Raw genomic sequence first — 23,952 nt, forward strand, 5'->3', positions numbered from 1 at the left:
GTGTCAAAAAGAAAACTTTATAGCATTCTGAGGTTGCTTTACTTCCAAATTAAGACTACATCAGCATTTTGCAGAGTGTGAAAGGAATCCTATGTGGTATAAAGTAGCTGTAGAAGGGAGAAATCATTTATTTTAAGGACACATCTGGTGCAGGAGCTTGCTTTAAGACTAGGTTGAAGATACAGCTCATACTTTGGCTAACGCTGGAACATTGTTTATTTTCTTGGCTTTTTAGAGCTGTATTTGTACTTCTCCTATTTTTACAAAAAAGACAAGAGATATCCGTAAATGTTAAAAAATGCAGTGATATCTGTGATGAATGACTCCACACTAGGACATACTTTTTATGGTTATGCATTAAGCTTTGTAACTCTAGTTCCAGAAAGTCACTGGTGACAGAGAATAGCATTTACTGAAACTAGTTGGATGTTACACTGTTTTGCCTCATTCTGCCTGGGCGTTGACATCAGAAGTAACTGGATTCCTGTAGGCACCTCACTTCAGAAAGGACAGATATGTCTGTACTTTCAAATTGAATGTGCCCAGGAATATTCCTAGGTGCTTAGGCCAGCTGGCACTGAGCAGCCTGTGCTGATGATCAGAAGCTGTTAGTCTCCAAAGCAGGTTGGCTGCAGGCAGGCTGCCTGCTGGGAACGGCTCCTGGAGCATGCTGACTTCCAAAGCCTCTCCAGGAATTGCCTGGGACACTGATAGTCAGCACAGGCCAAAAGTAGGCAAAAAAATCTTGTAACGCTTTGTTAGGATAGATGACAACATCCTTGTGCCCAGGAACATTCACAGATACTGATTTACTCCGATAGATATAGACTGAGTGTCTTGCAAAAGACTCAAAAAAAAAAAAAAAAGAAAAAGAAACAAAAAGAGAAAGCATGATTGTGGTAGTATGTGAGTAGGCATAAAAGATGGACAGATGGACATAAAAATGAGCTATATTGGAAGTTAGCGAAAAATTGCACTGGAAAAAGAGATCTCATAGCCTGAGGCTCCAAAATCGGGAAAACTGGTAGGAATTTTTAGAAACACCCCAGAAATATCTTCTATCTAAAATAAATAGAATGTAATGTAATTTAATATAAATGTATGACTAATATGCATATTCATGTATGCTATGACTAATATATGTGCATATGTGTATTATCCAAGTATCAACAGTCTAGAAAAATAATAGCTCACTGTCTTTCCGAATGTTACAAAACAGCTAACCCGTGAGTGCTTTGCATCCCAATGGATGAATTCAGTTTGTACGTGGGACAAAGTTGCCCTCAGAAACTATGTTTACATTAAATAGTCGTGCAGACAAATAGGCCAAATAGGTATGGAGCTGCAGAATGAAATGGTTGATGCTGCAGACTGGTGTCCACACAATATGCATTTCAGGGGTTTTTACTGTGTTCTAGCGCTAGTCTGGTCTCATGGGCTAAATGCCCATTAGCAGCTGGAGCTCGTTTTAGGTGCTCTCCTGGAGCACACATTCAGGTTTCATTTTACCCGAAATAAAATCCAGTTTGTGCTCTTGGAGACTGCTGTGCTGTGAGAACCAAAGTGCAGTATGTGGGGATAATCAGCAGAGTCGCTTCAAAGGTGTACTCTTGATCTAAACTAAAACACTAATGTAGAGGCACCTGGAGAGCTCATGTAGCAGCATTACAGCAATGCAGAGCTAATGTGCACAATTAGCGAGCAAACCCAGACCAGCCGTCAGTGGGGCAGACACAGAAGCCGTTAACCACTCAGAAAAGAAAATGTTTGCATAGACAAGGAAAAATTTTGTGCAAACATAAATGCATTAGCACAAAGCAGAGGACAAAAATCTACTGGTAATTGTCTCGCATATGGGATTCTTTGCATTGGCAAGAAAATTGTTTTGCCAAAGCTTGCTTACAATAGCAAAAAGAAAAAACGCACCGCATCAGGAAAACAAACTGACTCAGAAAATGTAATTTTGCACATATCTGGCTTTGATGCACTACACAAGAGCGAAAATAAACTTCTGGTGCCATTTGCACAAGCATGAACTTTAAACTAAGAGCAGCAGCGGAAAAGCGGAGATGAGGTTGAATGCCAGCTGGATAGTTGAACATCAGTAAATGCTAGATAACAGAGACTTCATTGGCATTTTGTGAGAATCTAAGACTGCTGACAAAAATGTACAGCATAATATTACACAATAGAACAATCAAAATACCAGCAGGATAATGTAAATTACCAAGAAAAATTGAACAAATTAAAATACCAGGAAATACAGATAACATACAAATACTCTGCTTTTAACTACATCAAGTAAATGAATGAAGCGTGTGACTAAACTGGGGCAAACAACTCATAAAAGTTACATACAAAAAGTCAGAAAACTTAGGTCAGATAGGTAGTAAGCTGTAAGACCCCTGCAGCAAAGTATCTACGTGGTGGTTTAAATGTCTGGGATGTCTTCTAGGCAGATGAGAGCTGGAAATGGTTACAGCGATGCAGCCAGGAGAGCACTCGCTTAATAGAATGTCCTCTGCACTCAGAGAAAAAATAATAAGGCAAGTGAAAGTAAGGAGGGCGTAAGTCTCATCACTGAGGTTTTCCAGAGCCACGGGCCAGGTGGGCAGCAAGCCAGCTGCAGAGAAGATGGGAAGCTGTACATAGGCATAGTCTTTTAGCAATTTAACAAGGCATTATACAGACCTGCAGGTGATAATATGCTTCCCATCTTAAAAAAATAAAAGTAGTTTCAGTTTCTGATGCAATAGTCATATATTTGCAAATGTATTAGATATAATTATTAAGCAAAGTAACTACCTCAGTACCTTTTGAGCATCCATTAGGGTGGAGGCAGGTGGAAGAAAATGCAATTTGAGATCCAATCTGTGGTAGAAGAATGCCAACAGTATCGGCAAGAAGAACTAACAGGGCTGCCTGGGATTGCTGCCATAGCTGTATAGATGCAGAAACAGAACAGCAAAAGCTGTAGCTGATGATGATTACATTCTCATCTATCTGCTTGAAATGACCAAGGCAATAAATCTAAAATGAAATAAAATGAGATGAAATTGCATTTGACTCCTGGAGCACTGGGATAATTGCTGACCTCCCAAAGGCTATTACCCAGCTCCTAAAAAGTAAAAACCATGCAGGATAGACCCACACCTGAAAATGGGTAACTCAGTTTGAAGATTAGTGGAATTCATAAACCCTCTCACAATACTTTTCCATGCTTTTCAGAACTGTACAGTCTCCTGAGGTGATTACTAAACAAAACCACACTATGAATACAACTGCTGTAATTCGCTGGAGTCTTCTCATATCAAAAAGGAGCTGTACAAAATATCCCTCGGTGCAGCACTGCAGTACGTAAATGCCAAGGCCGTTACATCGCACAAGGCAGGACAGGGGAGGCACTACTGTTTGTGTGAGGGATACGCAGAACATAGGTCCTGCAAAAAGGCTTCTACATCCACCAGCAGAGCGTAGGAGCAGCCCAGCTGGAACATACTGGAGTAATGTGTACAAGAGAATACTTCAATCCTTATGTTTTAAGGGCAAGAAACTATAGGAATAGAAAGTGACTATCAATTATTAGAAAGCATTTTATAAAGCCAGAACTAGCATACCCTCAATAACCACAAGGGAATGCTGCTAAACCTGCAGGGATGTGCATTGCTCGGCGTCTGGAAAGGGATTGAGATGTACATCCCTGACTTCTTATCCAGGCTGCTGTACACAAAACCAGGACGACTGAACAAGAATGTCAGATTCTCAAAATAATAGAAATAGAGAAAATGAGGGCATTCGACATAAGTATTATTTAAGGGGCATTTGTCAGTTTGAAACAGGGGCTACAAAAGAACCTCAAAGGAGTGTTTGAACAAGGCAAAAATTTAGTGTCAGCTCATGCCCATTGATCTTTCACATTGGCTGTATGAGCAGGGAGAAGTCCCATCATCTCCTGGAGTACTGCAACCCCACAGGTAAGTGGAACTGTACAATACACGTTCAAGTTACAGCACCCAGATCACTGAGCAGGAATGCCACTGGGTGCCTGTCGAAGCTATTCAGGGACAGAATCCTCCGTTCAAAAGGCTGACTGTGTGCTGGGGAGCACCGAGCTATGCAGGTAGTTGCATTTCCCCTGGAGAAACATAAGCCTAACAGAAAGGAGAGACATAAAAACTCATTTCATTCTTAATAGACTTTCAGGAAAAGGACTTGATTTCAAACAACAAATCTCAGAACCTAACCTTTGCTATATTAGTCAGACTTCTGTGGCTTAACATCCATTTTGCAGCAATCACTGCAGATGGCATGATTCGGAGTGGGCACTCTGGCAGCCCCACTACCAAACTGCGGTTGGAGACCGTGGAGCCAGGGCTATTTCTTGTTCTCGCGTGCAAATAACCTGGGAATAAAAATCTAGTCCACTTCTCATCACTGCTGTCACTACCATCGCAAATTGAATGGCAAAACTGAGTCAAGAATTGAAATTGCAATTTTTTTTTAAAACACAAAGAGGATGACATCCTCCAGTGGAAGAATGGCTCTCGCAGAAGGCGCTCACAGCAGCCCAGTGCCATACTGATGTCAGGGCATGTCTGTACCTCCGCCTCTGCTGCCTCAGAAAGCATTACGGCTGGCAATGGGGAAAGGAATAATAAAAAGAAAACAAATCAAAGGGCAATACTATGATCAGCAGGCTTACAACCACCAAGAAATATGACCCAGGACTCTGCTAAGATCAAACCTTTTCTTCAAGATAAATCATGAACTTGAGTGCAAGCCACCCACATGGAAGAGACCCTGTAATTTGTCTAAAGCAGGAGTGAGTATATTTTCTAGTCTCCCCCCAAATGTCTGTGTCATATGAGCAGGAGACAAAGATATGGATAAGGAGGGACTTTTTTCACCAGGGCTTGGTCAGTGTGACAGAACACAAACTGATGAACAAGCCAGTGACAAACTTTGCAGCTGACTTGTTAAATTCCACACCACTGCAGCAGTTGTGTGATAGGCAGTCTTTGCAGAAAATTTTGGGCAGTATTGAAGGTCAGAGTAATCCTCCTAACCTAAGTTAGGAAGCAAGAAGCAAGAAAGTTGAGTTGGATTTTTTTTTTCCCCAGTAATAATTGCTAAGTTTTGTATGTGCTGTTTCCCAGGTTAAGGATGGAGAGCAGTTATATTCATGTTTAATAATGCCATCTCAGCTAGATATAACTGAGGGATGTAACCACAATGAGCTTGCTTATTCCTGCATAAACACATTTATGCGTAGGAAATTCAGAGAACTCTGTTTCAAAAAGGTGATTGAAAATAATCCATCTGGAAGAAGGATTAAAGGCTGGCGTGAGGTGCACTCCCTGACTTCTGAGGTCTGAGCACGGAGAAATGTTTCTCTAAGCCTGCAGATAGCCTGAAACAGTGGCTGAGGCGCACGAGCCGCTCCGTCAATCAAGTTACTGTCAGAGCAGGCAGCAGCCTGGGGTGGCACAGGGGGAGTGGGGAATTTGAATCGCCCCTTCTCCTTCTCCCTGCCTTGTCATTGAGCACTCCAGCTCCACACCAAGCATTTCCAGCAGCCATGGGGCACGGGAGGACAACCTTGGTCTATCTCTAGCAACATCAAGCGCTTCTTAAATACTTCACAGCTGTGAGCTGGCTTTGTGCCACAGGTATCCGTGAAGCCCATGTAGCTAAGCTACATTTTGCTACCCTGCCTCGTCTCCCTGCCCACCCTGTTCCAGGTGCGCACCTGATGGGAAGCAGTTTGTCCTGCTGTGGTGTCACGGCTCGTCAAAGCGGCCTGCACACAGGAAGAGCGTGTATTTGGGAACAGACTTACTACTTGTGCAGGACCACTCACCGTACCTTCTCTGGTCCCAGCCTTCCCGGGGAGAAGCAGCAAATCTCTCCTGTGCGGTGACTGCTCCTGCCTTTGTAAGACGCTCAGACTGGAGCTCTCCTAGGAGCTTCATCCATCAAAATACACAGCACCTCTGTAAAATATGGAGGAAAAAAAGACAGACAGACCACATGGATTATCTATAATAATATAAATTATGTCATCTGTGACCTTTATAGCAGCAGCGCTGTTGTAGACAGCATTAATGTGGAGAAGCTGCACTGAGTAAAAAATTTTGTTTCCCTTTCCGTCTTATGGTCGAAATGGCTCTAGATGATTTTTTTTTTACCTGTAGATTGAATCACTGTAAATATCTGGCATAACTTTAACAAGATTAATTATGTCAAGAAAAAAAATTTATTTTTATGATTTAAATGAGGATGAGATTTTAAAATATGGCAGGTTTTTGAGTAGCGAAGCTCTGTGGGGCTTGTGTGACCACTCATCTGTGAAGAGTTGTGTTATCTGGAACTATCTGGGTGCAGAAGAGCTGAAGACATGACAGTTTTGTCAAACAATGCAAAAGAGGTGAACACTGTAGGCTCTGTTTTATCTTTCATTGGGCACCTGTAACTCTTGTGATAAAGTGAGGTGGAACCATGCGTGCACGTCCAAGAAGAGTGGGTTGGTTGTGGTCAGCTAGTGAGACATGGTCCCGGTTTCCCCAGTTGCTGCACATAGGCTTAATTTCGGTCAGCGTAACTACTTGCATGTTTAAAGGTCAGCCACACGTAAAAGCTTGTAGGATCAGGACAGGAGTTTCTTTGCAAGGATAAATTATATAGTTTGTTGCGCCACACCAATCCTTTTGACCTGCAAAATAGCCCAATGAGTACACAGTGCGAAGTGATATGAAAAGGAAAGGTTTATCTATCTCCATTGTTTATCTGTAAGAAGCACATAACCAGTGAAAAAGTGGATGGCCTGTTGAAGCAATGTGTGATTGTGGTTGTATTTTATAGCAGAGGGCAAGCTGAATGCATATACTTGCAAACCTAACTGTGTGTAGAAATCAGTGAAGTCTTGTAGTAACAAGATGATCAGAACTCAATTTTAAAGCTATTATAGTAATTTAAAACAAGGTAGTTTTTAAAAATACAGTGATGTGTGCCTGTGATCTGTATTTCTAATGATTTGCACGTTGGATTTTTAAAAATCACATTCTTCCTCTGATTGACTTGAGTGAAAATCTAATGAAATTAGCATTTTAGAATATATGACCATTGTAATGTCAGTTCAGAATATAATAATTCTTTAGATATTATACCTTAGCTGTTACAAAGAGATAAATATGCAAGAGAGGCACTGTGGGGGACTTGGAAGGTTGATTCTAATGGGCACTTTTCTGTTTGTCTACATGAGGTTTTTATATAGCGTCTGTTACTTTGGAACCTACGTATTGATATCTCCTCACTACTTGATGGTGATATAGGAGGCATTTGTATCGGTTTAGTGAAGATATCACTTTTGTAATGCATTATCGATATTTTATTCATAAGATAAGTTTGATATTCATTTGGAATAGTTTAGCAATTCCTTCTCTTTAGATCTGTTTAAAAGTTTTAATAACTTCAAATGATCAAAATTCTTCATCATCACTTTCTTTCAATGGGCCATTATAATTTTATCATCTGGCTATATTCTCATAATTTTTTAAATGTCATATGTTATGTGTTGATTTGTCACATTTTCAAAACCGTTGGAAGGCCTTAATCAAACCAGAATCCCCAAACTCTTCATAGGAAAGCATTCAGCATTTTCTCATCCTATCTCTTGCCAACTGAAGTGGGAGTTCTGACTATCTAGGCGTAAAAGCACTTACTATTAATGCCAGAACTATTCATTCTGACACTTAGCATGAAATTTAGTGAGTTTAGGTTATTGAGGTGATGATAAAAATCATTGTTTTATTGAGTTTGAAGATTCTAAAAGGCAGTGGTAGGCTTCTTGGTCATAACTGGAAGAGTTGACTAGAGCTCATTTGTCTGCACTGAATACTTTACATTTAAATTAGGATTGTGTGAAGTAGAGATGGAAGGATTACTGTGTGTGAGATGAATGAGGGAAAGCATTGTAGTCTGTGCAGAAGGAGGATAAGTGCTGGAGTTCATCTGCCATAAGAGATGGATTACAATGAATCTAAAGTGGAAGAAGGTTTGCTTAGGAATTATTAGCAATGGTTTGCATTTAAGTAATCTATTAGCGTCTATTAGTGCAATAATATATGTATAGTTATGTGGTGTGTAATCTACCAGGGGAAAGCAGAGTTTATTTCTAGATATATTGAAATTGTGTGCTGTTTACAGTATAGGCAAGTTGGTAATAAATCTGGAGCTTCCATGTAAAAAATACATAAAACAAAAAGGCCGGATGAACAAAAATAAAAACAAAACAAAAATCTGCAAAGGTTCCAGCAGATGGAAAAAGTGTATGCTCTTACCACTTGTGCAAGGTGTAACTGTTAGTAAAAAGTATTTTATATGTAAATTTGCAGCTAAAACACGTATGGCAATGGTGAAAATGCACTTTTCTTTGCACACAGTGGCATCAGTGGTTATTTTACTGAATGTAGTCAAAGCCTCATAGAGTAGCTTTAAAAATCTTTGTTTCTTCCAGAGGCTGGAAGGGGTGGTTGCTGGCTGCCCTCTCTGCCTAGTCTCCCATTCCCCTGAGAGCATGCATTTGATGGGCATGACTGATTAGACTGTATGTTTTTTACATTGCCATGGTGCGTACATAAACTTTCTATGTCTAAGTACTGCAGGGTGTCTAGAGCGGTATTTCCACCAGGGAGACGCTGGAAGGGAGTGTGGGAGAGCTAAGGAGCATGTAGATGATGTGCATTTCACCTCATCCTGCCGTCCTACCCACCAGGTGTATTTGCACGTGGGCTGCGTGGTAGCGTCAGGTTGCTCAAGGAGCTTTTGAACAGGTTCACATAGGTCATGTAGGCAGTTTAAATGCAGCTTCATGGGGCTTCACCGTTCTAGGAACAGGGCGAAGCTGCTCCTGGTACCTGACCCAGCTCATTTAGCACAAGAGGAATTAGCAAATTCAGCTTAATACTGCTCTGCTCACCTTGCTGGGTCAGCAGCATCTATGATTGACAGGTCGGTTGGTAACCACTAATGTAGCCATAGCAGCAAGGATCCTCATGCTTTCTCATAGTTGTAAGAAAAGATTAATTTTTCCCTTACAATTGTCTAGCTAGTACCTCTGAAACTTCTTTGAAAGGACCTAGAAAAGAGACGGTCATTAGGTACTGCTAGAGTTCAGTCTCCTCAGTACATGTACTCCCAGAAAAGGATGCTTAAATCCAAAGAAACAGATGATTTTAGGGTTGTTCTGAGTAACTCAGTTACCAGCCAGCTTGGAGGAGAAGGTGGGTAAGAGTATGTAGCAATGGTCTTTTTTCATACGATCAGGTAACTTGCAACATTGATACAATAAATGTGCAAGCTGAATGTATGGATATATATACATGATGGTATATAGATACACATGAAAATGTGAATAGAGGACTGATGTATTTTCACTTCTGTACCAGTAAAAGTACAAAATCTTGTTTGCACAAAGTTTTTTTTCCAGTACTAAGGCTCAACTGATAGCGATCAACGTTTCCTAAATGCATTCAAATACAGTTCTATTTGCTTGCCTGTCAGATATTTGTTAATAGCCATTCTGCTGACATCTTTGTTACGCTGCTGCTTGGCTGACAGAATTTCATCTGCATAAATGGGTGGAAAGTCCTTTCCTCACATGTCCAACAAACTGGAGACAAAGTGCCTGCCAATGTTTTAATTTCTTTTGCATGTTCTGGTTAGAGAGTGAGAAGAATGCTTTCACTCCACGGTGTCATGAATATGGTAATCTATGGAAATCACAGAAAGCAGGTACTTAAGTTAAGCACATACTGTACTACAGGAATCCCTGATGAATTCAAGTCTCTTCTGTTTAGAGAAGATGTTGTTGTCTATTAAGTGACAGACTGCCAGATGTTCATGAAGTAGCACAGTAATGTGTATCAGTATCTTCTTTTCTTCACCCCAGAAGGTAACATTTTCTTTATCATCTATGTCATCCTGGCTTTTGATTGTAAATGTCTAAGCTTGCTTCAAATATTAACTCCTTTTTGTTTTATTGATGAATATTTCATGACTTCAGTACATTTGTAGAATGTAAGTTTTTGCTGCACTACAGTAAGCCTATAATCCTAAAATCTTTTCCTTCGCTTGGTATATATAAGCTGCTAAAAACCAAACATTTGAGGTAGAACATGAAGAATAATTCATTCGTGATTTTGAGCTAGTAGAGAAAATTTTGGCAGTGTTAGAAAAATGATGAAAGAAGAAATAATTGTTATTTTAAATAATGGTTTTATCTGCACGCTCAAGCATGGTACTGTATATCTCATGGTGAGGTCACAGCAATATGTTTTCCTAGAACACACATTAATGTTCGGTTTAGCCTCAGGATTACTGCACGGCTGGGGGTTAGCTCACCCGCTTTAAATAATCATGCTCTAAAGAGTGGGCCGAATAGTTGAGTAACTAAATGCAATGGTATATACACACGCGGTGTTGGGAGCAGAGGTTACAGGAACAAGTATATGTGCAGTAATTGCAGAATATTGAGACAGCGCTGTTTATGAAGCAAATAGAAGTTCCAAGGAAAAAAAAAATAAAAATAACTGAAAGGCAGAGTTCATTTTTTTCTAAAGAATTGTTGTGTTCAGTCCTTTATTTTTGAAGGCATTTCCACATCATTAAAGGCAGTGATGCCAGTAATATCTCAGCTGTAAGAAACGAAGCAGTGAGAATGTGTGAATCCTTTAATACAAGGGACAAATTCTCTGCAGCTTCTTGCTAACATAACTACAGCAGCTTTGGGGGCTGTAACTGGTCTTGGCCCAAAAAACTCTCTGTCAGCTGGAGAATGATAGAGTGAATTATCCCATCCTCTCCATGGCATGTCACCTGCCCGCATGCCATGGGGAGGACTCTTGCAGGATTCCCTGCTGGAGGTCCTGACATGAACCCTGCTGACATCGGGATGACTCCTTCATGCTGTGGGCCCTTACCATGCAGTGTATGGGAAGGGCCCATACGCTGGGCATTGCCAGACTGGCACAGAGAAGAGCAGCTATTTAAGAGAATTTAGCTTTGAATGTCTGAAAGAGTAAGAACATGTAACAGAATAAGAATTAGCAGCTTCACTTTCTCCATTGCCATACATACTTTGTTTTCATTAGTTAAGCAGTTTACCCAATTAGTGGGGAAAGCTTGTGCAAAATGTTCTCTCTGTATAATCTTATGAATATGAATATGTGTGTTATTTGCTACCTTCAGAGGAACAGAATTCAGCTTTTGGCTTTATTGTTGGGTTAGGTTGTTGGTTTTTTTCCCAGAAGGAGAACAAGGTACCTTGACATTGTGACAAGATTTTGTTGTTGTTGCTGTTGCTGTTCTTTAATACTGGGACTTTGTGTTTTCTTCCTCTCTGGAAATGCTGGAGTCATGTTTCATTGTATTCTCTGAGAACACGGAAAAAAAGAGACACCACTTCAGAAAACTTTAGTAATTTTTTTTTTTTTTTTGGTAAAGTTGCAAGAGGGTGAAGGCACGCCACTGAATGGAAACTTGCGCAGTGTAAAGTATGGTCAAGGCCACATGTACCTGCAGCATGTAATAAGGATTCTAAATATATGCAGCCATTTTGAGTACATTAAACTTTAGAAAAAATAAACTTGAAGAATTCAGAAGCAACTGGAAAAACCATTAAAATTAAAATTGCTTTCTCTGGAAAACTTTATACATCAAATTTAGAAAGTTTTCCACATGAACAAATGGGGGTCAAACATTACTAAAACCTTTGTGCTGAGGGCATATAAAATGACCCATACAAACCTGATTTAAATTCTTGTAGTTCCTGGGTGAGGGCAGCTGTCTACCTTGCTTAAATGTTAATGTTTCCCTTATCTGATTGCCTTTCCATACCATGCTCCCACTTTGAGGGGTCCTGCTTCACCTATTACCCTCTTCAAAGCTATTCATTCGTTCTTGTCTGCAAGCTTCATAGCTTTAACTGTGTCTGAGGTAGTCACTTGGCTGTGTAGCCTCCCAAGCTGTTACACTCTTAGCTTTTACCTGCCCAGCTGCTTGTCTCCCTAGTTCTCTGAAGCCAACGAGAAACCTTCCTACATGTAGACGTGCCAAGGCAGCAAAGGGATGAAGCCCAGCTTTTCTGTGTGTTTACAGGAGTGGTATTCGGGGAGGATAGCTAAACCAACTACAGATTATCTGCTCTTCATAGGGAGGGAGGAGTCAGCATAGATTTATGAAGGGCAAACCACATTTGACCAACTCGATAGTCTACTACAATGAGATGATTGGTTTGGTAGGTGAGAGGAGAGCATTAGGTGTTATCTTTAGCAAGGCTTTCAACACTGTCTCCCATAGCATCCTCATAGACAAACTAGTCAAACCTGCTGTAGTTCAGCCTCCTCTGAGGGGGTTGAACTGGATGGTCTCAAGACGTCCCTTCCAATCTCAACCACTCTGTGATTCTGTGAAGACAGTTGATATTTTGTATTTTCTATCAATTGATAGTTGATAATTGATAATTGATAGTTGATTTTTTGTATTGATAGTTTGTATTTTCTCCTCCTTTATGCTCTCCTTCTCTGTGGGAAAGCTGTTGGTTAAGTCATTTCAGAGAAAGATCTATTTAGAAAAACAAGCCACTGAGAAGGAAGATGAAGAGCCACCTCTTGTTGGATTTCTAAAACACACTAGTGTTTTGGAACACACTAGTGTTTGTCACTACGTGGCAAGGTTTTTGTGTCACAGTTATCCATCCATTTGCATAGCTACAGAGTATGTGGGATATTGTTTGGTGCATCTCTACGGCAATCAGTATAGAATATTTCAGTCGAGCAATTTGAACTCTCTTTTAGCAATTCAGTTTGTCAGACATTTTTCAGTCTTTATTCTTGTTCTTATCTAGTTTTTCTATGTGCAAGCAGAAACATCTACACTTGAAAAATGTAAAGTATGTGAAATAAGACAATTTGGCTTCAGTTCCACTGCCGGATTCATGAGGGACATCACTGTGTCACTTAAAATTGTTTACACGTTGAAAGTGCACAAGAAGAATTTAGAGAATGAATGCATACACATCTTCATACCTCAGACAGAAGGCAACACTCAGGTGTAAAAGGAATTGAATAATGACATTACATTCAATATGGGAAATTTTTCACACTTGAGGGAAACATTATTTTTGAAACATGTTGCCTCATAGCTAATGTACTGCTGCCCCAAATTTCCATGAGCCACAGATCCCTAGAATTGCTTATGTCAGTTTTTCCTTTACCTTGTGACCACTGCTCCCTGAAAATCATTTTAATGAAAATTACTATTTTCCAGTGTTCTTTCTGATGCCCCAACTCATTAGTATACCAGCAGGATATACTTCAGATCCACTAGAGTACTGTAAGAGACTGTTGCTTGTTTTTAGTTTATAATCATACCTAGGTGTGCCAGCTGAAATGTGGGTCTTCTAACAGTAGATAGCATCCAGCCCCTTAGCAGGAGACAGCTCCCCAATAAGCAACCCGTGACTACATCATGGAGACATACATGGACTTTCCCAGAATAAGGAGCAGATCAGTTTCAAAGTTAGAAATAAAGTCGGGGTCATCTGACACATATTGCACTGCCCTGTTCACTACCCTGTTCCACCGGTTAGGCTACTTGCTGGTGTGCCCATAAAAATTGCAGAATCTGAAGGAGAGCATTCTCTCTACTTTTTGCCATTAGGAAACAAGCACCTTTTTTAGTTCATAATATGCTCAATTACCTTTAGATTGATCCATGAATAAATTATAATCACAACAGACTTATTCACCTTAAAGCTCTCCCGGCTTAAGGTTTCATTGTTGATTCATTATGTTGTCAGTTCTCTATTGGCAGGGTAATGCTTTTTTATATCTGGATAGAGACAGTTTTAGTGGAAGATACTGTTATCTTTAAATGAGTAGGATTTAGCTTTTCTGGTGAGAACAAATTCATCAATGATGAATCCTTGGAGAAACTACTGAAACAAAAATCACAACGTTGCTGGAGATTTATACAGTTCATCAGTTAAAGGACAGCTTTTGGACATCTTGGGCGGGGGAGGATTTGCGTTTTTCCTTTCTTTCTGTAAAATACTCCAGCACAATATTTCAAGTTTGCAGTTTCGTGATAATGCAATTATAAACAATGAAGTGAAACCACTTCATATATTTATTTTTGATCCATTCTTGATGTTATCCCTCCAATAGAAACACATTGAATTATGGCTATATAGAGACGGATACAAATAATGCAGCTATAGAACATCACTGATACAGATATATAAGTAGATAAGAATTATCTAATTACTCTGCTTGTTGCAATCTTCTAAGTACTTACTATCATCCACATATTCATATTAATATTTTGTTTCTAGGCAAATGTTGTTATGACAAAGATATCAGTGTATGGAGATTTTAGTGATATTGGAATATCTAGAAATTTTAAAAAAACAAAAACAAAAAACGTTTCAAAGCAAACGGAGCTAAACTCACCAAGATCTGTGCTTGTGCTTTCATTGGGAATTGTGCTATTAAAAGAAGATAACTTCTTAAGCCAGGTAATAGACAGCCCCACCAGAGAGGATGTAATACTGGACCTGATGGTCACCACTGCAAGTGAGCTAATTGGTGACGTCAAGATTGGAGGCAGCCTGGCTGCAGTGATCATGCACTGGTGGAGTTTGCAGTCCTGCGGGATATGGGTCAGGCAAATAGCAAAGTCAGGACCCTGAATTTTAGGAAAGCAAAATTCCATCTCTTCAAGGAGTTAGTCAATAGGACCCCCTGGGAAACTGCCCTTGGGGACAAAGAAGCAGAACAGAGCTGGCAGATCTTTAAGGATGCTTTACACAGAGCACAAGAGCTCTTGATCCTCATGTGTAAGAAATCACAAAAGGAGGGCAAGAGACCTTCATGGCTGAGTCGAGACCTGCTGGTCAAACTAAAGGGCAAGGAAGAAGATGCACAGGCAGCGGAATCAGGGACGGGTATCCTAGGAAGGATAGGGACACTGCCTGGTTGTGTAGGGTTGAGGTCAGGAAGGCCAAGGCACAGCTGGAGCTGAATTTTGCAAGGGAAGCAAAGAATAAGAAGGGCTTCTACAGGTATGTCAGCCAGAAAAGGAAGGTCAAGCCCCTGATGAGCAAGACTCGGAAACTGGTAACTACAGATGAGAAGGCAGCTGAGGTTCTCAACAACTTTTTTGCCTCTGTCTTCACTGGCAACCTCTCTCCCCACACTTCTCAAGTGGGTGGACCGCAAGATGGGGACTGGGGGAGAAAGGTCCCTCCCATTGTAAGAGATCATGTTCGTGAGCACCCGAGGAACCTGAACATACAGAAGTCTATGGAACCTGACAAGATGCATCCCAGAGTCCTGAGGGAACTGGCTGATGTAGTTGCCAAGCCACTCTCCATGATACTTGAAAAGTCATGGCAGTCAGGTGAAGTCCCTGGTGACTAGAAAAATGGAAACATTGCACATTTTTAAACAGGTTAGAAAGGGGGACCCTTGGAACTACCAACCTGTCAGCTTTACCTCTGTGCCTGGGAAGATCATGGAACAGACCCTCCTAGAACCTATGCTAAGACACATGGAGGGCAGGGAAGTGATTCAAGACAGCCTGCATGGCTTCACCAAGGGCAAGTCTTGCCTGACCAACCTAGTGGCCTTCTTTGATGGAGTGACTACATCTGTGGACAAGGGAAGAGCTATGGATGTTGTCTATCTGGACTTCTGTAAAGCCTTTGACATGGTCTCCCACAACACCCTTCTCTCTAAATTGGAGAGGGATGGATTTGATGGGTGGACAGTTCTGTGGATGAGGAATTGGTTGAATGGTCGCATCCAGATGGTAGTGGTCAACACCTCAATGTCCAGATGGAGATGGAGATGAGTGCCAAGTACTGTTCCTCAGGGGTCTGTATTGGGACCAGTACTCTTTAATATCTTCATCAATGACATAGACAGTGGGATCAAGTGCACCCTCAGCAAGTTTGTGGATGACACCAAGCTAAGTGCTGCAGTTGACATTCCCGAGGGATGACATGACATCCAGAGAGGCCTGGAGGGGCCTCGAAAATTGAGCCTGTGTGAACCTCATGAGGTTCAAGAAGGCCACGTGTAGGGTCCTGCATCAGGCCAAGGCAACCCCTGATATGAATACATGCTAGGGGATGATGGGATTGAGAGCAGCCCTGCAAAGAAGGACTTGGGGGTACTGGTGGATGAAAAGCTGACAATGTGTACCCACAGCCCAGGAAGTCAACCATATCCTGGGGTGCATCAAAAGAAGCGTGGCCAGCAAGTCAGGGGAGATGATTCTGCTCCTCTACTCTTTTCTGGTGAAGACACCACCTGGAGTATTGCATCCAGCTCTGGAGCCTTCAGCACAGGGAAGACATGGGCCTGTTGGAGCAGGTCCAGAAGAGGGCCGCAAAAATGATCAGAAGGATGGAACACTTCTCCTTTGAGGACAGGCTGAGAGAGTTGGGGTTTCTCAGCCTGGAGAAGAGAAGGCTCAGGGAACACCTTATTGTGGCCTTTCAGTACTTGAAGGGAGCGTACAGGAAACATGGGGATGAATTTTTTTAGCAGGGCCTGTTGTGATAGGACAGGGCGTAATGGCTTTAAACTAAAAGAGGGAAGATTTAGACTAGATATAAGGAAGAAATTTTTTACAATGTGTGTGGCGAAGAACTGGAACAGGTTGCCCAGAGAGGTGGTAGATGACCCATCCCTGGAGACATTCAAGGTCAGGTTGGATGGGGCTCTGAGCAACCTGACCTAGTTGAAGGTGCCACTGCTTATTGCAGGAGGTTTGGACTAGATGACCTTTAAAGGTCCCTTCCAACCCAAACTATTCTATGATTCTGTGAAATCCCCCATGTGCTTAGGAAGATATCCCCTACAATGATTAGAGATAATTTAGTTTGAAAATCTCTTAAATATCCATCTCTCCAGCAGTTATTTCAACATGGTTCCACTTCTGCTATATCCAGTAACTCACATCATTAAAATATTGTTTGCCATTTCTTATGGCCTTTGACTGCAAACGGTTTCTAACCACAGCTCTGAACAATAACCAGTCTCATCAACGTTCCCTATATCTATGCATTACTCATAAGGGGAACCATCAATAAGTCCTTTCTAAGCTCCTGAGGCTACATCTTCATGTATTATTTATTTTTATAGAAAAGATAGCTGGTTTTCAGTGTTGTTTGATGAAAGCTTGGCTGCTTGTGAACTACTAGACTCCAAATGCAAAATAACCGGACCATTTGTATGGGCACACAGTCACCTTCTGTTAAGTCAGTGGAAGCTCATTGTGTATGCCCAAACCTGGACTAAGACCTAGGTGTTTCCTTAATTATTTTAAATTCCATGTAATCAATTTCTTGATGGAAAAACAGCAATGAACAGCAAAGATGAATGTTGGATGTTAGTTTTCTAGATTAATCAAAATTTCATTTATTTTTAAAAGATGCAGATTATGTAGTTTAATTTAACTGCATGCATGTCATTATGAAACATCTGAATTATGGTACTGATGGCATTGCACACTTTTCAAAATGTGTGCTGTACATTCCAGCTAGCAGCTATGTCAGATGTAAAAATCTAAATACTTTCATCTCACAACTTAGAAAATTAATTACTTGCCTGTGTAATTTGCTCTTCGCCTATACACAAAAATGAATTCTTTTTTCACACTTTTCCTTAGATTACCTATTTCATTTCAATATACTCAGTATCTCTGTAGAAATTAGGAGTTTGGGCATACATTAAGAGAACAGAAAAGTAAAGGATTTATTCTGCAAAGATTTGGCTATTCTTCCCAAAGATGATCTTCAATCAGTCAAGCCATGAACAACTGTCTCCTCTCTCTACTATTTCAGTTAAAACCTCAGCAAAATTAGCTTTGCTACCTACTCTCGTAGTCAGCAATTCAGTTCCTGGCCAGACAGGGAAGCGTCCAAAAACACTTTGTCATCAGGTCTCCTGCCCTCTCAAGCCCAAAGTTGTTGGCATCAGCACATAAACTATGGAGAGAAAGTAGTTTCTCAGTGACACAGCTACTACGTATTCATAGCCAAAATGTATTTCTAATTGATGCAGCCTAGCAGACATACAAGAACACTTTTAATCAAAATGTTTTAGATTTTTTGCTAGAAGTCTTAAGCTTTCCAGAAGTCATTAAAGAAATGAGTATCTATGTGTATGCTTTAAAGCCTATTGATTAAATGGAAATTCTTCCTTCTACTCATTTTCCCGTTCAAAATATATCTGGTTTTGCTGTCTTATTTGACTTCAGTATGTAAGGCCACTACCTTACTGCTGTTAGCACTGATATTTTAAGCCTTATTTTAAGACACCGTAGAACGTTTCTGTTCCGAGATCATGTATGGCAACAGCACAGAAAGGAGAGTTTGTTTGATGTAAGGAAGCCCTTGAACGTGACATTCAGGAACAAAGTTCCCATTGAACAGACAAAATAAGAGCCCTTTGCTGACGGGCAAACTCGGGCTACATCTAGATTCAGGACAGATGGGGTCTGCAACATCCTCCACAGTTCTGGTCTTGCATTTGCCTAGACTGAGGCTTTGTCCCAGAGTACGGCTCAGTCCCAGCCTGCAGGAGAGGGAGAGCACCTCTGGAGAGCACCGCGGGACTGCAAGTCTTATTCTGACTTGAAGTTAAAAGTGTGTTGAGGCCACAAACCCAGTCTCGGAAGCAGGGAAGCATTTTAAGGACCTCCCCCACCCCCGGCTGTACGCTCAGAGTGCCAAAAACCTAGCAGCCAAGAAAGCTTTTATTTGTCGTAACAAGAAGCCTGAGGTCCCAGGGTTGGGTATCGTGACTGACAGAGCTCATTGAGGATTTTTTTTCCTAAGGATTTGCAGAAGAGCAGGGTAACCTCTTCTGGATTTACTTCATTTTAAAAAATAATAATTTCTAAATTTTTAAATAATTCTGTTTTTAAAATTCACATTGAAATTCCCTCTTAAAAAATTGATAACCACAGCCGTACTGTATCTTGTTCTATATGCTCTTTGAGGTTGTATTATTAGCGTGAATTAATGCTAGCAACTGCTGAGGCTATGGATCCCCTGTTACTACCTGCTAGTTTCTGCAGTACTGCAGGAGCTTCTGAACAGGGTTTAGTGAGATGGATAAAATACTTCTGCAGGATAGGAACTAGTTTCAGGGCAGGAAGGGTATGGTCTTTTGCATCAAGCAAAAATCCATGTTTACTACCATTTTTCATTCACCTAAATCTGTGATTGTGGCACACAACCGTTGTCTGTATCTCTGCCAGGTGAGCAAAGGGTCTGTGTTTTTCTTTCAGGAAGCTGGGTGTTTTATGAAATCCAAACCAGCACTTTCATGTTCTTGGGTGAGACGTGAGTTTTGCAATTCAGTGAAATCTTCCTCTAGAGTTTGCTTAATTGGGTTCAAGGATTAAATGTTGCAGAAAAGACTGCAAATTGGACACCGAGGTAAATTAGGAGATTAGAATGTGTTTCAGTTCATTTGGTGTTTGTTAGCCTTACTTTGACAGGTCAAGACAGGCTTCTGTTATCAGAATGCAAAATACATGTTTGTAAGCTTTAAAAATATATATTGAAATATTTAGATATCCATGCAAATAATATTAAACACTGGCGGAACCCTTCTAACTAAACTGATAGTTTTATGATATCTTTTCACATACTATAGAAATAAAGTTACACATTTGAATTATTTAACACGATACATTTTTATACACAAGCAAGTATGCAATGGGGAAATATAAGACTGTTGGATGATGACCTGCAATTCAGCTATTTTTCTGCTGCGGTATATTAATATTTTAATATTCAATATATATTTTCAAGTCAGATCCTGAAGTTCATATTTGATTTTTATTCACTTCTCACTCTGGTACAGTCTCACTGATTTCAATTTCAACTTCCTTAATAAGAAGCAAGTCGCACTCAGCAAGGACTTAGGATCTCGCCCTTGGGATCAGACTCACCTTTTGCTACACCCACTTATTAAGCATAATGACGTTTCCTGATTTTTGTTTCAGAAACTACCCAGTTTTGGGCCTTACCTGGAACAACGCAAAAAGATAATAGCTGAGAACAAGATTAAGCTGAAGGAACAGAGCATGGCTGCTGTGCTTCACGAGAAAAAGCATTTCATTCCGAAGAAGCCTATTCCGGCAATCAAGGTAACAAAAATACATGCTTACGCATAAGAAATGATCAGCCATCAGGCAGTTGACATGCACAGTCATTTCTAGCAGTTTGAGTTGGTTATTACTGCTTTTAAGCTTGTTAGAGGGCATCAAAGACAACTATTTATGCAGACTTTCTAGCTTTTAACAAAAATCGATGGGAAATGACTTGTGATGTACATGTATAGGTATTTCCCTAATGTCGTTTTTCAGAATGAAGATTTTCAGGCAAAGGAATGGTAATTGTAGAACAAGGCATGGGTAATGCCTTGTAGAATGAAGTAGAATTGTTAACAATTTCTTTCCATTTTAATGCTAGAGTACGAGCTCAGTTTTGCATGATACCTTTTGATTACTTGTGATGTGCTAAATACTCCATCTCTCATGTGGGATCAATGGAAAAGGTTGGTGTTCGGTACCTATGAAAGCTATGTCATAGGTTTTCAGACTGAACTTTTAAAGGTGGAGAATGTTTGTCTAAGTAGCTGATCCACCGTCTACAAAGAGTAAATGTCAAGGTGAAAATAAAACCTGTGACCTCATCTACTGCATAATCCATACATTGGAGCTTTTCCTTTCCCTTAGGTAGCCAATAAATGTCAATAAAAAGAAACGTCAGAAGCTAATTTTTCTGGATGTTCACTCTAGACCTTACTTAAACTTCATGTCTGAATAGGAAAATGAAGCAGGAAAAAACAATATTTTTTTTTTAAATCAGGGTTCTCGTGAAGGCCTTTTTATAAAGCAGTGTGAAAATTATATCTGTTATATATGTGAGAATATCAGCTATCTATAGATAGGTAACTTTCATTATATGATCAGACCTGTGAGAATTCCTGCAAAAATAAGGCCAAACATTATATACAATATAAGCAGTGGCTCAAAATAACACATAATTCCCAAGGGAATATTGCAGTTTACCAACACATGCAGTATTCCAAGCTCGCTGGTAGAACTGCAGAACCAGCCAAGAAGAAATTTGGAGTCATCTTCCTATTTAAGTTAAATAGTTTGCTACTTCTGTATCCCTCTCACAGTTTTTTGGACTGCTTATTTTGGTTTATGTCACGTTATTGAAAATTGCTCACCTCCTCTTGTGCTGAGGTTCCCTTCTTTATGTATACAAAAAGTTCCAAAGAACAGCAATCTAATCCTTTTTTTTCCCCACTACGACGAGCATTTTCAAAGCCTACTTGACCTCAGAGGTTTTATGGTTCTGTTCTCTTTGGAGGGAGAGTATTGATGTAGGGAAAAGAGAAAGAAGAAGCAACAGCCAATAACTGCATTTTCAATGAGATAGCTTGCTTCTGAAAACAGCAGAAAACTAAAAAACTGATACCATCCAAAAGCAAATAAACTGAATGAAGGAAAAAGTTTAGCAAGAGGGGAAAAACAGACATAAAGACTTGAAAAAAACATAAATAAAAAGTTGAGGTCAATAATTTATCAAGCAAAACTCCAAGTACAAAAGCAAAAAACGAAGTAGTAGGAGACAGATTAAAAAGAAGAAAAGAAGGCCTACTGCAGGGAAGAGGAAAATGAATTCCCTAGAACAAAACTTTTGTTTATAAAGACATTGAATACTTTTGTGTGGTATCTGTGAGGAGCTTCTCAGACAGAGAAATCAGGTTAGTGTCCTTCTCACACCTTGATTTAAACAAATGAAAACACTGAAAAACACTGAAGCAATTAGAAGAAATTAGGAACCCTCAAAGCTGATTCTCGACAGTCTTTCAGTCTGACCATCTCTTTAGAAAGGAATGTTTTAACCATGAGAAAAACAGCAATGAGAGATGCCCACTAAGAAATAGGAAAATACCTGGGTTTTGCTTGAAGTAGGGAACTTGCCACTACAAAGACGGGTTTTAATAAAGTTTATTATTAATAGATCCATCTATTATTATATTGTGGAGAAGAATCTGCCAGGAAGATTCAGAATATTCATTAAGGAAGCTTAATGAAGCTTAATGAAAAAAGGTAACTTATCTGATACCCTTTCCCTGATCAGGAATTCTCCATGGAGAGAGGCAGAGGGGCTTGGACTTGAGCTATTTATTTGTAACTGTCCAAGAAGTATTCACATTTAAACTTACAAATCCCAGACCGTCCCCAGCAGTTCTGTCTTGGATGGCCCTCTAGACAGAGGAGAAAATCTGTTCTGTTAGTTCAGACTAGGATATTGGGGGGTGGGAATGGTCAGCTCTTACAGCTAGTCCCAGCCGAACTCTAGTTCTCTGGGGCAGTGAAGACGTGCGATTGAAAGCTGATCGGACCTGAGAGACAGCTGTCCTTGAAAGAGATATGACCCCTGCTTCGGCTGGTTGTATTTTTGGAGGGTTGCTGCAAATTTTCTGATGCCTGCCCAGAACTCCCTCATCTGTCTAATCGGCTGTTGGGTTGGTGATATGTAAATTCCAACATTTGTTTAAATTACACATGCTGCCAAAATGCCTTTTTTTATAGATTTAAAAACCCTCTGTGATTATTCAAAATCTAATTTAATTTTTGGATGGCTTTCCCCATGGCTTTTCTCTTTATTTTCTCTATTTTTCAATATTAATTGAAACTGCATACTTTGATATTCAGCAGAGTTGTTTCTTCTTTTCTCACTTGTCTGTAATATCAAAATTTCTGCCGTATGTGGATATGTGCCCTGGATCTTTTCTTTTCAGTTGCATTTTTGTACAGCTCTCACACATGTATTTGCCTACCTCAGGTTACCTCCTTATTACTTTAATTTCTTTCCTTATACATTCTTGTGGTTTTTTCCTAATAATTAATTCTTTGTCCTTCAGGGCCTATACCATAATATTCGGTCAGTGTTTATCTGCTTACTTTATTTCTTTGTTTTTTACTCCTCGAGTCTTGCTGTAGAGATTGCCCGCTTTGGTAGTTTAAACACGCTGGCATCGCTCTGTCAGCTTAGCTAGGGCATGACGTGTTGTTCCACCTGTTGGAAATATATCCATAGGGATCCTCAAGCTTAAATTCCTTGTATTTATTTGAACTATTTTTCACCCTTGTGTGTACAGATATGTTACACGCATATATATGCACATATATATGAACATATATGTTCAACATGAGTAGTTTTGGCTTGTGCTTGCCTGCCTGGAAAAGACCATATTGTAATCTTCATCATAAACATGGAGCTGTTGCATATTTCAGGTGGAACTATGCATGTCTCCCATAATTTATGGGACTCTAAGTCTGCTTCTCCCAAGTATTTGCTCCAACATGAATGACAGCAACAGTCTCTCCTGCAGTAGCCCATAATGATCCCTTCTCTATCACAGTACCTCAGAGAATATTCTCATTACACGTGAGAGTTTAAGAAAATTTAAGTTAGTCTTCAGATATGGGGAGAAATCTTAGAGTCCAAACCTCCTCTTTCCCTTCCCACTCTGACTGTAGAAGGACTGCTTCTAGTGGTTCCGGAATGGCATGGAATGGCATGGCATGGAATAGATTAGATTAGATTAGATTAGATTTCAGGTGGAAAGGACCTACAATGACCATCTAGTCCAACTGCCCGACCAATTCAGGGCTGACCAAAAGTTACAGCCTGTTATTAAGGGCATTGTCCAAATGCCTCTTAAACACTGACAGGCTTGGGGCATCAGCCACCTCTCCAGGAAGCCTGTTCCAGTGTTTGACCACCCTCTTGGTAAAGAAATGCTTCATAATGTCCAGTCTAAACTTCCCCTGGCACAGCCT

The 23,952-nt window shown here is 40.2% G+C and overlaps 1 protein-coding gene across 4 annotated transcripts in view; it reads left to right on the forward strand.

Annotated features, from left to right (window-relative positions):
* The window catches only part of DPYD (dihydropyrimidine dehydrogenase), a 365,455-nt gene that overhangs the window by 330,704 nt on the left and 10,799 nt on the right, over positions 1–23,952 (forward strand). For all 4 annotated transcript variants that reach the window (XM_054212158.1, XM_054212159.1, XM_054212157.1 and 1 more), the window contains one exon: positions 20,086–20,229. In XM_054212158.1, the coding sequence (XP_054068133.1) occupies positions 20,086–20,229 (144 nt within the window). The remainder of the gene's footprint in view (positions 1–20,085; positions 20,230–23,952) is intronic.

This window comes from Rissa tridactyla, chromosome 8, assembly GCF_028500815.1.
Source record: "Rissa tridactyla isolate bRisTri1 chromosome 8, bRisTri1.patW.cur.20221130, whole genome shotgun sequence".
NCBI classification, from domain to species: Eukaryota; Metazoa; Chordata; class Aves; order Charadriiformes; family Laridae; genus Rissa; species Rissa tridactyla.